This window comes from Cariama cristata, unplaced genomic scaffold, assembly GCF_000690535.1.
Source record: "Cariama cristata isolate BGI_N322 unplaced genomic scaffold, ASM69053v1 scaffold6734, whole genome shotgun sequence".
NCBI lineage: Eukaryota > Metazoa > Chordata > Aves > Cariamiformes > Cariamidae > Cariama > Cariama cristata.
The window spans coordinates 74,147-89,437 of NW_009613428.1; the positions used below are offsets into that span (position 1 = coordinate 74,147).

At 45.1% G+C, this 15,291-nt stretch overlaps 1 protein-coding gene across 1 annotated transcript in view; it reads left to right on the plus strand.

The window, feature by feature from the left end:
* AOAH (acyloxyacyl hydrolase (neutrophil)) overlaps positions 1-15,291 on the plus strand; it is a 73,910-nt gene that overhangs the window by 24,173 nt on the left and 34,446 nt on the right. The window contains exons 6-12 of the mRNA XM_009699013.1: positions 4,387-4,446; positions 9,257-9,327; positions 11,681-11,741; positions 12,251-12,321; positions 13,224-13,272; positions 13,717-13,765; positions 14,867-14,961. Of these exons, the coding sequence (XP_009697315.1) occupies positions 4,387-4,446; positions 9,257-9,327; positions 11,681-11,741; positions 12,251-12,321; positions 13,224-13,272; positions 13,717-13,765; positions 14,867-14,961 (456 nt within the window). The remainder of the gene's footprint in view (positions 1-4,386; positions 4,447-9,256; positions 9,328-11,680; positions 11,742-12,250; positions 12,322-13,223; positions 13,273-13,716; positions 13,766-14,866; positions 14,962-15,291) is intronic.

A 15,291-nucleotide genomic window follows, 5' to 3' on the forward strand; every position in this document is an offset into this window, starting at 1 on the left:
TCTTACGTCAGCAAAAATATACGCGTTTATGCTAATGTCATTTTATCTTACCAAAACAAGCTTCATTGCCACAAGCACTCATGCTGGTTCATGTCCCCTCTGCCAGGTCTTTCACTGACTTTGTAAAAAGCAAAGCCCACATCCCTCGTGGACATTACTGCTGCCAGCCTGCTCTTTGACAAAGTAGGAGCCAACCAATTCTGGCTGGAAAAAAGCAGCCCTTTGGGGTTTCATAAAATAAAAATGCTCCTGCTATTTTCTCTCATTCCTCTTTCTCTTTCAGCGAAAATGTGAACTGCTTCCCAGGAGGTGAGGCAGACCCAAACTCCGGGGCGGGAGTGCTTCTGCATTCCCAGTACAAGCAGGCTGGCAGCCCCAGGTAGACCTGGTGGCTGAGATCCGTTTCCTTCTTTTGGGACCACAGACCATACAGAAAGCATCTGGGAGGCAGGCTGGGTCCTGGGGAGCAAGATACCCTCCTTTTAGCCTTTCTTTTTTGAAATCGGTAATATCTACTGAAATATGAGTTATTTCTGCTGCAGTCAGAACCAAGCCCTAAAGAAACAGCCTATAGACAAGTGATAGCAGAAGGCATGGTTTGAGCACTAATTCTTCCTCTTTCACTCGTTTCTTACAGTTTCCCCTGCTCCTCTTCATTGGCAGAAAATAAAATGGAGAAGAAAAAAAAACAAAACAAAACAAAACCCCAAACCATGCAATCCCAACCTTCCACCAAATAAATCCAAAGCAACCAGGGTGATGTGGGGGTTTTCAGGGTGCCATGTCCTACCGATGCAGAAGCTGCCCCAGGCAGGACCTCCAAAAACAAGTCTTGAGTGACCCACAGCCACAGCGGCATTTGGGGTGGGAGGCTGGCAGACAAAAGTGTGAGGACAAGGAAACGTTGCTCGTGGATGCTGACTGTGTTTTGCAGAGGCAAACTAGAAAAAGTCAATCAAGACGTTTCATCCGGAACACACAGAGTCCAAGTGTAAAAGAAACAAGTGGCGTAAAATGAGCAGAAGTCAGAGTAATTGCCCTGGGAGAAGAAAGGACTGAGTCAGGCTTCACGTGTTTTAGATAGGGACCTTCCCTGCAAGCCCATATTTTGCATCTAGAGCACGTGCCCTTTGGTTTGGCTGTCCCGTGCCAAATTGTATAGATTCCCCCTACAGCCTCTGCAGGCTGAAAGGTGGGAGCTGTAGAACAAATCCCAGTTTTACCAATGCTGTTTAACAAGTTTTGGTACCTTGGTACCTGTACTCTTGGTAAAAGGGTGATGAAAATGAGTTAGAAGGGAAACTTGGAGTGTTTTGTAAATATCTGGAGCCCAGGGACCCCCTTCCTCGGTGATGTTTTCATTCCACGGGAAAGAAAGGAGGCTGCTTGCCAGCCAGGTTGCAGCAGGAGAGGTTGTACCGGCTGTGTGGCTTTCGGTGGAAGGTTTAACTTGCTGGTGTTAACCAGGGGTTACAGGTGATCCATGAAACCAAGCCTGTTTTCTCCGGGATGGGTGTTGGAGCTGCCAGTCTTCCGCAGCCCACCCCGGAGTCCTGGCTGAAGTAACTTCTGCCATGGGAGGAGATCTCATCTTTAGCATTTCAAAGAGAGCATCTTCTACACGCGGGGGGCAATTCAGCCTTTCCTCCCTTGTTTTCTCCTTTCTGTGTGCAAAGTTGCTGTAGCTCTCTGAAGCGTGCAATTCGCATGCTGAGAGCAAGAACGGTCCGTCCTCCCCTGCCCAGCACAACGGGATTGATAAATCCTACCTCTCTGGAAATTTTTCATCTATCATACTCAATTTTAAGCCATTTTCTTCATCTGTCTCTCAAGCTATTCTATGACAGAAATGACAGCAGCTGGTAACGCACAATATAACTATGGCAAACGCAAGATGTATGTTTGGTTTGGGGGACAGCAATTGCCCAGGGGGAAGAAATGAGGAAACAGTGTCTTGGCTCATTCCTAGCATCTCTCATCTATTTGTGACATATCCAGATTTTTATAACACTATAGACACAATGAACTAAGCATATATTAAGCACATATATAAAGGTGACACGTATATTAAGACACAGTAACTTAGAAGTCTGTGTTCCTTGCTGTTTATGCTTATTCTTCCTTATCCTTTTATATTGTTCACTATAAATTTTTGACCCTTGAATATCACAGTTAATTAATTTGCTTTGATCACTGCCTAAATCAATTATAATAACATGCTAAATTTTATCCCCAGTAAGAAAATGTTGGTAATGGTTGCTTTAAATGCAAATATATGCTGCTTTAATATTCCAAGCTGGCATGCCCGCTGTTCAGTAAGGTGCCATCACTCGAGGGATATTTTCTTTTTTTCCGAATACTTAAATACTACCACTTGGCAAAGCATACTTTTTCCCCCCTATGTTGAGTTCCTGTAGCTCTAGCCAGATAAATACAAACTTGTGCTGAACTTTACCTTCAGCCCTCAGACCCGGTGTTAAGCCAGCAGTTACGCGCTTAGGCTGGGCTGTCAGAGGGACCGATGGCAGGTCATCATCAGACGGAACAGTTTGTCCTTGCTGACAATTTTCATCAGAAACAAGATGCTAACACATTTGTGATACACTGGATTTTTCTTTCTATTTGAAACGTTTTCAAAAGTAATTGATTTTTTGCCTCCTTTTTTTTCTTTTTACCTATCCTCCAAGCCTACAGAACAAAAGCAGTTATTCCTTCTGAAGGAGGGCAAACGGGCAATATTTTCAGCCGCCTTCATGCTGAATGGTGAGGGGAAGGACAGAGGCCATCACACAGATACTGTCTTACAGATACGACTGTTTGCAAAGGTGGCCTCATAAATGCAGGACAAAGTACGGGAATTATCATCACTGAGATGGAAGAATATTGTCCAAAAGTGAAAATGGAGCAGCAGGAGGGAGCACGCTGGTGTTACCCTGCCAAAAGCAAACGTTTTTGCCTGAAGTTTGCGCCCAAGCCTGCACGCTGAGCTCATCTCAGGGGCACTTCAGCAAACAGCTGTCTCAAGAGCAGGGCACCCATAGTACAAACTTAAATCACCCTCCCAGACCCCATGACTGTCTTTTATTATTTTTTTTTCCTAAATTGAGGTTGTGAGATCTTCTTTTCCTATGGGAAGATGTGGTTGAATTTAGAAAGTGCTGTTCATCAGAGTTGTTAAGCAGTTGTTAAACATTTTGGACTGCATAAGCATATCTGGGACATCTCCCCACCTCCAGGACTGGGAATAGACCAGTCTATGGCTATGGACCAGGCAGGCTGCAAAAATCTATTACTTGAGGTTTTGGCAATGGCAGAACTTTGAGGAAGGCTCGAGAGCAGGACTTTGGCAGTGCTTGGCAGTTCCTGGCCGTGGTAAGCGGCCGTCGGCGTGTGTTTGACCGCAGCCTTGCTGCACCGGGCATGGCACATCCCTCCTCCTCCTGCTGCCAGCGATGCTGGTCCCTGCCTGTCACTGACATCCACAGCTGGTGCCCCTTGCACAAAATATCCTCTTCTCCTTTGAGGAGCACGTGCGTAAAGAGATTTGAGGAATTATTGGGGTATCACCAGTAGTTGACTTCTTTGTAACCCATGGCCTTATGATGGCCAAGCCACTCTCCTTTGATAAGGGTGCCTTTTCAAGATCTTTTCTTGCAATGGTTCTCCCACTTTTCCTTTCTATTTAGGTATAAGTATCCTCATTGTGGAGGAATCCCAAAATGCTTCTTCAGCACAAGTTTGCATGGACCCAACAGAAAAAGAATATTGCCACTGTCAGCAAGAACTTGCCATCCAGGGCAGGTATTTCCAGAATAAAAAGCTAACCTTCCTAGATCCTAAGCAGGAGATTTGCCTTCCAAACTCTATTCTCTGCTTTGTACCTTCCCACACGCCAGCTGTTGCCCTGCTGGGATGAACCTCGGCCAAGTATAACCCTTATCCGTGCAAGACCAGACATTTCGTTTGTACCCTTCCACAGCAAGTCAGACTGACATGGCATGCGTAAATCTCTTTTGGCCGTCTAATGGATGCGTCGTTCTTCATCAGGAGTCACTGGAGAAGTCTGTCCTCTGCAGCTCACGCAGTGCAGTCAGGATATGAATCTCAGCTCTTCAACTGATCTGGATTTTTTTCTTAGGAAATAAATGATGCCCTGGAGCAAACTAAATGAACTCTTGCAACTGGAGTTTCATAGGGAGTGATTGGATAATTGATTGTTAGTCCAATAAAAAAGTAACTGATGATGAGTTTGTGGACTCATACATCATTTTTGTGCTGTGACTGATATATTAAAAAAAAAAAAAAAAGTAGAAAACTGGGAGAAAAATTGTAGGATACTGTGAGGCTGATCTATTTTTTTTTAAAATTTTGTTGTTGCTCTCCTAGGTGGGGCTGAGTACTGCAATAAGAAAAGCAAAAAGGATTATGAAGAGTTCCAAGGACCTGGTAAGAAATCAGTGGCATTAGGGTGTTGTACACTGTACTTGCATTTTATGAATAAATGAGTCCTCATTTATTTTGCCTGATTGTGAAGCCCCTCGATCAGCATTGAATTGAATGCTGGCTCACTCCTACCTGCTATAGGATCTGCTCTATCAGGTGACACCGGGAAGAAGGAGAGTGAGATAATAGAGAGGAGGTATGAAAGTATGGGGAGAGCCAGAAAAAAAAAATAATGAAAAATGCAGACTGCTTGTAGAGTAGGGATTACTGTCTCTATCCATCCAAGACATAAATTTATGTCTGAATTTCAGCTGAGGATCTCCTCTGTGAGCTCCATAGTTTCTCTTCACACTGAGATGCTTCCTTGTACTAGCCCAACTCGCCTTTGGTGGGGCAGCCAGCCTTAAAACAAAATACAAGCAGATATAGATTTTTGTTTAGTTTGTTTTTTTTTTTACAAAAGCAGGAATTTCCCACTCAACCTTACCCTGTGTTTTTCCATCCAGAGATACTTCCTTCCTTTCTTCAAACTTATTGTTGCTCCTCCTTGTTTCATGCTTCTTCCTTGTCCTTGAGCATCCCCGCCTTGCCCTGGTAGTCGTATGTGAGAGGGAGCCCCATGAACTGAACCACTGTCCCAGAGCACGGTCTCTGCACTTTGGGGTTGTCTGAAACTCAAGGAATGGCCTGAATGCAAATTCTGCATATTTTTCCTTTATTTGTGAGAGGCAGCCTTTGCCTCTTCAACTTGAAAACTGGGATTTGAAAACTTCCCGCCTCCACCAGATTTTCAGATGCATAGAGGGTCTCTAAAGGGTCGCCGAGAAGGGAAGGGCAGGGCAGCTTTTATCCTGCTGGGTTCACTCATATGAGTCAGCTCAGCCGTAGCGTTTGCTTCCAGTTGTCTTCAGGCACTTAATGCAGAGCAAATGTTTTAGCTGTTTGTGAAGAAATTATTGATATTGCTTCTTCCTGAAGCCTGACTGCGACGCTACTCACAAAAGTGAAAATTGAGGTGCCTAATTAGCCTTTGGGTAATTGCCAAATTGCCAAACCAGGGAAATAAACGATGCGCTGAAGAGACGGGTCTCAGCTCCCGCAGAACAGCACCCAGCAGGGTCTTATTCATTTTCCTTCTTACTCAGTTCTGTGCTACTGATGGCCTGAGATTTCCGCTCAAATTACATGAAATTTCTAATCCCCTTTCCTCGGGTGCAAGTCCCCATGTTAACACCTGCAGGGAGATGCTCTGCATCAAGGAGGTCCTCTCCGTTAGCCGTAGCCCGGGCATGGGTGCGGGGATGAAGAGGGAACAGCACGCAGATGCTGCCCCTCGGGACACGGGGGTCCTTTGCTCCCTTCCACGTGCTCCTACCCTTGGCATATCGGGCTGCATCCCTTGCATGGCCAGCCCCATCTTGCCTTCGTGGGCCATGCGTATCGTGTCCTTTCAGGCTCTCCTGGGTAGGGCAGCATGGTTGGCATCAATCTTTGGGTGCAATGGGGTCTCCTTCCAGCTTGCTTCTGCTCTCCTGTATCCTCAAAGCTGCTTGATGCCCCAATACCTCTCTCAATCTCCATCGCAATGCCCTTGGCCCCTTCCTGCTCCTAGTTGCCCATTTACTGGTGGGAGGGACAAGGAGACTGTGTTTTCCAGATGTAAAGAGGCAGTGAAAGTTGCTACAACCCAAAAAATCTAATAAATGTCTCTATTCAATAAAATCAGTGAGCCATCTGTGAGTGACTGGCTTAAACCAAACACCAACAAGCATTAGGGGCTCATTATTATTCTTTTTTGTAAAACCAATTAAAATAACTACGGAAATGTCATTAGGGAATGTTAACAGGCAATGAATAAAATATTGGTGTTATCAATCACTGTGAGCACCTCTAGCTCTAACTTTTCTTATGGGTGGAGAAGACACTAAGAGGCATCTTTGAGCAAGAGCAGTGAAAGAGGGATGACTAGCGTCGAGGCTGTAGCATTTAATGAGAGCAAGCGCCATGTGTACAATCCTGCCACGACTACAAGGTCCCTGCAAGTCACAACCTGGCAGCAGGAGACGTGGGGAGCCAAAAAGGGAATTGCAAGGCAGAGGGGAGCATGAACCAGTCTCCTGCCCACCCACTCATGTTACGCAGGGGCAGGTAACCCATCTCCTCCCCAAAACCAGATAGCCTGGCTCTGCTGGGAAGGACCTTGTAGTGCCTGCTCACCTGTGCTCATGTGCTTTATCACTTGCACATGCAAAGGTTATTTTTTTTTAAACGCTGTGCTGTTTGCTGCCTTTTCTGAGTAGCCCAAGACACCCTCAAAGAGCAGATGAGCCGAAGCGTTACGCCTGGACCTTGCTGTCCCAGGTGTTGTGGGCAGATGTAGGCTGGGGAGCCAGAGGCTGCTGTGCTCTGGGATGATGCTGCAGCTGGTCCTTAAAGCCCAGCCCGACATCAACCATACCATTTCCAGGTCACCATCATGCCAACTGGTCCCACCAAAGTTAGGCAGCCTTGGAGGCTGCAGGATATTTTTCCTTTGAAACTAACGGAGATCCAGTCGGTAACAATTTTCAAATGACTGGCTGAGAAAAAGGCAGGAAAGATTTTATTCTACTTACAGCAAAGAGTAGACTTTAAATGCAGCCTGTGAGCAGAACGAAAGGAGGTTTTATTTATATATTTGTTTCTTGCAAGCCCTGTAGTTTGACTTTCTGGTGCAGTTTCGGCTCCAGATGCCTTAACTTCAAAGGCTTTGCATGCTGTGACTTAGGCTGAAGTGAAAAGCCGACAGCTCAAACGAAGACACTGCAAATCTCAGCCTGATGGAAAGCTTTAAGAGCCTCTAGTGCTTTTGTAGGCAGCACTGGGATTAGTCCTACATGGAGGAGGAGGGGCAAGTGGTTTCTTTCCTCTTTCCAGGAAGGCATACATGAGTTTGCAAAGCTCTTTGTGAAAAGCTGGCATCCTTCTTGCGCGCTTCTCGCGCTCTCTACCTACCTGGCCATAGACATGTATGCACACACAGAGAGCAACGAGGAGATCTGCATCCCTGTCGTGCCGCAGGATGTAGCCCCAAGGCAGCCAGGCTGGCAGGGAGCTTAAATACGGAGGTGCAGAGGGATGGGGAAGAGCGCAGAGCGGCTGGGGGCGTGGGACCAGGTTGGTCTTTCAGCTCAAGGAAAGACCCCACTCCCTGGTTGCTTTTGGCCATTTCTATCCATTTCTTCTGTCGTTGTGTTCTGGTTTCTTCTTTGACTCCACCGACACCCTCTCCACCTCACGGGCCCCTCCACGCCAGTGCAACTCCAGGCTTGTGGTTCGAGTGTGTTGGACAGAGTTGAAGAGAGTTAATTGATGTTTGTTTTTTTTCCGGGTTTCTTGTCTCTTGTCTCCCTGACTTTCCTCCTTTTTTCCTCCTTTGATTTCTCTATTGCATCCTTCAGAAAGTGCACAGTTACAGCTCCACCTCCGCTGCAGGCCTGCCCCGCAGTGTACCACTCTTTTTCATCTTCACTTTGCTGCTTGGTCACTTCAGCCACCAGTGCAAACGTTGGCTACCGTGTCTGTAGTAGGGACTCGATCCCCTCTTCACCACGCCAACCCTCGTCTCCACATTGAGATCCCGGCTGTGACATATTGCTGTGGCTGACCTCCTGCTCCGGGCAGCGTGAGACCCTCATCTCCATCACCCCTTGTTACCTGTTCAAGCAAACACCTTCCTGCCTTCCCTGGAGCTAGGGCAATGCCTGAGCTGTATCCCGCCTTTATCTTCTGTTTTATGTTGGATTTGGGTTGCAATCTCATTAGGGCAAGGACCACCTTGTTTTCTTTTCTGTGTATATAAAATGTCTAACAGAAGGGAGTCGGTCCAAGGACAGAGCTCTTAAGTGCTATGGCCATATAAATAATTACGCTTCTTTGCATAAAGTCATGAGTGTGCCCATGTGCTCATCTGCCCCACATTTGCATGCTGAATGCAGCCTTCGTGAACAGAGTTAATTAGACTGTGCATCAACAAACCCTCTATAGTTATAGACCACTTGAATACCCTCCATCTTTAAAGACCACCCAAACTTACGTGTTTGTGGGATCGACTGCCGATGCAGTGCAATGTTTCCATAACTTGAAAGTTCATTAGGAAGGTCTTCCAGCTTCTGAAGCCTCCTGGCCACCTGGAACCTCAACTGGATTGGCCCATAGCTATGGTCTACTAATGTTGAAAGAGTTTATCCTGCAGCTGCTGTCTTTCACAGCTTGCAGGTCTGGCCAAGACAAAACCTAGTTATGAGATTTCCAGGTGAAAATCTCATTAGAAAAAATCAAGGGCATTCTATGCACCTGCTGGATCCTCCCATTTCTCCTCTCTTCGGGGTTGTTCCTGACCTTCAGCTTATCAACCCCTCCCCGAGCTTGCCAAAACCAGCCTCATGGCCCACCATGTGTTGCTTTCACTAGTTTCGCACGAAGTGTTGGATACCGTCGTGTTTATTGAACATGAGAACAGTAATTTTTACGAAGAATGAAGAAAACAACTTGGGTACATGAGAGGAGACAGTTTCACTGGAGCTTCTGCCTTCCTTTTTAATTTCACAGCTCTTTGAAAGCAAGAGTAGTTGGTTTGTAAAATGTTCAGTCTGCTGTGTCAGGTCTAAATCCTCTGGCATGTAGCATCCTTAATGGTGTCATTGGAGTTTTCAGATGTTTTTATGCAGAAAATACATGATTTAGCTGCGGACTTTACTGACACTGAATATCCCAAGCCATGCCACCTCTATGAACTAATGCATGCATTTTCTTTTCTTTTCTTCCCTTCCAGAAAAGCTTCACGGGGTTCTCAAGTATATGTGCATTTCCTCTTCTGGCTAACCTGTGTGAGAAGATTAAATAGTACGTATGAAGTTTTCAGTCCTTAACCAGAAACAGAATATGGTACGTTTGTGTCTTTCAAAAATCATCCTCAGTTAACAGAGCTTCCTATACTTCACTTTTGTTGATTTCCTTCATAAAACCACTGTCCAGGTGGCGTAGAGGGAGGTGGCACAGAATTCAGGTACGTAGGATTCCTCAGAGGGATCCCTGTGCTTTTTCAATACTTAAAATATTTACATAATTTTAGCAGGTCCCAGAGGTCAAATATATGACGCACTCAAAGATATGACACCTCCAAGAGGAAGCCAATTTTCTCCTGAGATTTCCTGAGCCCGAGAGACTTCTCCGTTTCTTTTGTCCACCGTGTTGGGGTGGCCATGGCTCGGCGCAGGAAGGCCACCAGCACCTGTATAACTCGGGAAACAAGAATTAAGTGGCAGTTGCAAAGTGTCGGAGAACCTCAGGGTGTTTAAGTAAGCTGGGTGGACAGTGGATGGGAAAAGCAACTTATGGCAGTGCTGACCTGGAGTTGGTTTCTGAGAAAGGCCGAGGACATCAGCGGGGCTATTACTCCTAAAGCGTATCTGTCAATGTACTCCAATGAGTTGGAGGAGCAGTCAAGCAAATCTAAGAACAGACCGGTATTATCAGCAGTATATTGTGACTGATTTGACTGCCAAGACTAACTTGCTCACCTATTTCTGCTCATTTAATTGGAACTGCAGATATCAGGAGTTTATTGAGAATGGATTTTTTTAGCATGAAACATCTTGTAAGTGCCTTTGAAAAGTAAGTCAGGACAAATAATCTGAGTTTGAGCCCCGTGAGTTCAGACAGTGGAAGCAGGAGTCAAATTGTATATCATATGTTGGATTGAATGTGTTCAACTCTTCTCATCTCTCTCTCGTGTTCTCTCTCTCCCACTCTCTGTGGTTTTTTTCTTTCTTCTTTCTGTAGCTACAAAAACCATGTTTGGCAGTTGGACTTTTTTAGCTGGTCTGGATCTGTGCCCGTTCCTTGCAACTGAACCTTATTGTGTAGGAAGAAATAGCCCAAAACAGCACGTGGAAATTACCGATTACAGACAGAATAAGGGCTACAAGCCCCACCAGGAGCACTCCTGTCTCCACTTCACCTAGCTCCTCTGTATTTTTTCTTGCCCTGATGCTCATCCCGTCTGAGTCGTCCACCCTCATTGCACTTATTTGCTCTCTGAGCCAGGTTCGACATCTCTTAGGAGTTCAAGAGGTTGGGAAAAACTTGGAAAGAAAAATTTCCAAGGAAAAACTGATTAGCATATCATTCCAAGAGTGCTGCTTGCTGGGCCAGCTAGAAAGGCTGCTCGATGTAGGCGAGCTGAGCTGTGTCCCGTAGCCAAAGAGAGGTGCCACGCTTGGGGAGCTCCATGTGAAAGCTAGCATGTGTCCAAGCTGAAAAGGAAGGGACACAGAGCTGATAACATCATTTTAGCACCTGCTTTAGGCACTGCTAAAACCTATAGGATTAATGGAAACAAAAGTCACAATAAGGAAAAAAAGATGCAAGGTTAATGTGATTTTCAAAGGTTAATATAATTAAGCACTGTGGGGGACCACTGAGGGCTCAAGTCTCCGTTGCTCAAATCAAGGTAAAATACTTTTCCCCAACAAGTTTGAGCATGGGCAGAAGTTTGTGGGACTAGATATAGAAATTGCAAGATGAGACTCTGATCCTCAGTTAAAGCATAAGGCCACCTGTGAATTCAGCACATATGGTCCTTCTTCATATTAAACCCATTTTTACCCTATAAAATAAGCATTTGTGTGCGTGTGTGTGTGGCTGCAGCCTGTTATGCAAACTGCAAATCTTCTAGACCGAACACAACAGGAGAGAGATGGTATAAAGACTTGAGGGATGAGTACGAGAAAGGATATTTGCCATTTGTTTTTAACAAAAGGAGAAGGTTAGTCTCCATCAGCATGAGGCCCCGTTCTGCCGCCCTTTCCCAGGCAGAAGGACTCCCATTAGTATTTCATTTCTGGCAGATTTACAAGATCTGCCAGGCCGAGCGCAGTATTTATTTCAAAAAAAAATGTAGTTACTTTTACCGCAGATTTGAAGTCCTAGTTTGTTTTAGAGACTGCAGGTTCGACAGCGCAGCCGTAGAGGAGTCCATCAGCCTCACCTCCAGCGCTCAGCCAGCAGATGTTGAAAGAAATCAGAATTTGCGCCTTCAGACAGAATCACTTTGCTGAAGTACAAACACAGAGCTAAAACATGGAGCCGTCAACAACATGCCAGCTATTATCTATTCTTACCATGGTTTTTTTCTTTCTGAATAGGTTCCCTTCCATATGTTAACATTGCATTTGTTGTTTTTGGTTTTTTACAGTGTTCTAAGAAATAAACTGCCTTTTGAAGATTTTGATAGAGATAAATTTAGTACTTTCCCGGTAAGCAAAGTGTTTCCTTTGGTACAGTAATCCCTTGAGAATGAAAACGTCTATGGGATTCCTCCTACTTTCTGCGAAGTCTTATTCATTCATGTGAAAATAGGTATAGGAATGAAGTGAATGGAGGGGTTTTTTTGTCATAAAAGGTGCAGGTTTTTTTGCTGGAAGGAAAAAAAATCATTCATTCATACCACCTGGGGAGATGCACACATAAAGCTGTGCTCCCCGCAGAAGCAAATTGCTCTGCTGCTGAGTGGTCTGTTTACCAAATTAATAAGAGATGAAGTAAAGTCGTATAAAAAAAACCAAATTAAATTGCCATCTTGTCTTATTTCTGCACCAAAGTGTGCAAGGAGTCATTTATCAAAGCTTAGCAAAAGGACTCTGGAATATAACCCATTTACTGGATTTTATTCCTACACCTGGAGTTAGATTCCCATATTAGATATTGTAAATTAAAAGTGCGGGAGTAACGATGACCATGCTATCTGTGTGCTTCTGGCTTTTAGACATTAAGGGGCTACCACTGGCGAGGCAGAGACTGCAACGACAAAAACACCACCGTGTACCCTGGCAGACGGTAAAACTTTTAATTATTTTAAAGGCTTCCTAATAATTGTGCCTTCTTGAAGAATGAGCTCCATATTTGGTTTTGGCCGTACTCTAAGAGAGCGCATCACTGCGTGTTGGTTGATTTCACCATGATGGAGATAAGAGGGGATGATGAAGATGAGGGACGGGGTGCATTAGCGGGGGAGGGTACACAGGTTTCTTTCCTTTCTCTGAAGCCTCTGCACCCACAATTGGTCAGACAGAGCAAAGGTGGGGAGGGAAACCAAGCTGCCGAGGCTTACAAGTCGTATGCCACTTGGGCTAATGCGGGCTGTGCCTGCTTTAGGGAGCAGCAGGGGCGGGAGGGCAAAGCAGTGATGCTCAGGGCTGGGTGCTGAGCTCCAGCATCCAATCCTCATGTTATGTTGGTGGAAACATAGGGTTAAATACGTGCCTTTCCAAGCGCATCGCTTCTAGGTGCACACCTTCCAGCTGGCTGAGCATGGGCTTCCATGCACACCTGAAATGGCTGTGGTCCCTTGCTCTTGCTATTTTAGCCCATGCTCAAAATATTCTTTCAAAAAAAATAGAGCTCTCCTCTACCATGCATTTGTTAAGAAGGGAAAGGGCAGGGAAAAAGGGTCTGTCATCTGCAAAAATCAGCCCCATTCCCTTCACCTGAGTGAATATGCAGACTAAAAAAGTAAGTTTCATTCAGCAACTTCCAGTATTAACTTTAAATTAATATTGTATTTTGCTAGGAAGAATTGTGTTTCCTGGGTTGAAAGGGGGAAAAACCCCATCCTTCTGTGCAGAAAGGAATTTGTAATTATTTTATATTCCTAGTGGCACAAGGGGTCTGATTTCCTCAAAAGCCTCTTTTGCTTTATTTTCTGTAACACTGTGTGTCATTTTGTGACTCTGTTTTAGTCCTGATAATTGGGATGTGAAAAGTGACTCTAACTGCAACGGCATATGGGTAAGTAAATGAAACTACATCTTGTACTTCCTTCCTGGTTGCTAATTCTCTTTTTTTCCTCCTTTTGAATTAGTCCGCAAATGTTTCTTTCTTATTTATTCTGGTTTATTAACTGATTTGGATTACTCCTATTTGTTTACTGCCTTTGGTATTCCAAGTAATAAAACTGTATTTATTAAAAACTAAGGAAACATAGGGGAAGCAGTTACGAGCGAAGTTTGTTTATTGATGCTTATGATTATTTAAATTATAGCTATTACAATTAAGTTAAATGTACATATACTTATTAAAATAATGTAGTGGAAAGCACCATTATTATGATGCAGTGCTTCCTGCAGGCAGACATTCAATACAGAAGAATGAAATACTCAGACTCTGTTTTGCACTGCCAGTTTTCAGGCGCTAGATAAGATGCTATCATCTGCCCCTTCCCTCCTCCAACAGGGTGTGGATCCAAAAGATGGAATTCCCTATGAGGAGAAATTCTGCAAAGGTAAACCTTTACACTCAATACGAGAAGCAACGTGTCTTTTGTATGATTTCATAAATATTTTAATATCTTCACGGTCATTGCCAATGGGCTTTACAGCTTTGTCAGAAAGGCAAAATGGCAAAATCTTTTTTTTTTTCTTTTTTATCTTGAGGCTGGGCAAAGATAAAACATGAAAAGCACAGGCTGCTGGTAATTTCCTGTTAAAAACCAGCTCAGTTATTGAGTTAAAATACATAGATCAGGGATAACAGCAAACGGAGATGTCAACTCTGCATCATCTGCGGTGCCTGAAGCCTATCCCAGAGGGATGGCCCTGGGATTCGGGAGAGCAGGTTAACATCCCCGTTGGTCCAGTTTGACCCGTTGCTGTAAATACCGACAATCACACTGATACTTTTCTGGAGAAGACCTTAAAGAGGTGAAGTGATGGCACCAGCTGATCTCCCTGACAGTATGTAGGCACATACGAACAAATCACGCCCGTACTAACCAACCGTGACTACTCACCTTGCCTTATATTTAAATCATCATCCTGGGGATGAACCGTTGCCTGGCAAGGCTTTTCAACATTTTTAGATGAAAGGCAATCTACAAATGCTAAGTAACATGAATTATAAACCAGCCAGGTTGTTCTAGCAGAAATATTCGCATGAGTAGAGTACATCCACCACCCAGTTCTGGTATGAGGAGCTTTGGGCAATTTCCTGAGTGATCCGATTTCCCTAAATGTTTAAGTACTTTTTAATGTATATTCTGTGGGTAGGAAAAATAAATGTTGGCAGCACAGCAGAGCCTCTGCTGAAATAGCACATCCATCCTTGAATACAACCAGGATTTTTTCTAATTAGCGAGACCTCTCCTTGTTTTTCATGCCCAGTCCCCAGGTGTTTCTCTAGGGTCGTTGGCACATGCCCGTTCGTCGGTTTTTGCTGCAGATGGAGTGAAAATCCCATTGCGGGACTTGAATATTTCAGCCACGTGAAGCGTGGTGCAGGCAGTCACCCCGTGACTCCGTCAGCTGCCACTGCCGCTGCTCTTTAAGCATTGCTCTCCGTGCCCTGTTCGGGTTTGCTCACATAACTAACAAAATGCATTAATTAGGTGCGGACTCGCGAGGGGTTGTGCTGTTGGGAGACTCGGCCGGCGCTCACTTCCACATCCCTCCCGAGTGGATGACCGTCACGCAGATGTCCGCGGTAAGGAATCACGTTCGGGTTGCCAAAACCACTACGCCGCTGGTTGCCATTTCCTTTCTCCCCTGTGCCGCAGGTTGCCAAAGGGAAACAAGTGCAAAATGCTTCCTTGCACTGGAATTTATAGTTACGGTCGTGCCTGTGTCAGTCTTCGGAAGGTAAAAAAACATAGCCCTGTGCTTCTGCCGGTCCTCCGACATCTGTGCAATTGGGTCAGGGAGGAGTTTGGCTTCGGTGGCCCCAGTGCCGTGCCAGAGACACAAACCAGGACATCTGGCTTGCCACGCACGTGCCTGCGGCTCCTGGCGACACGGGATGTACCTCGGACCTAAC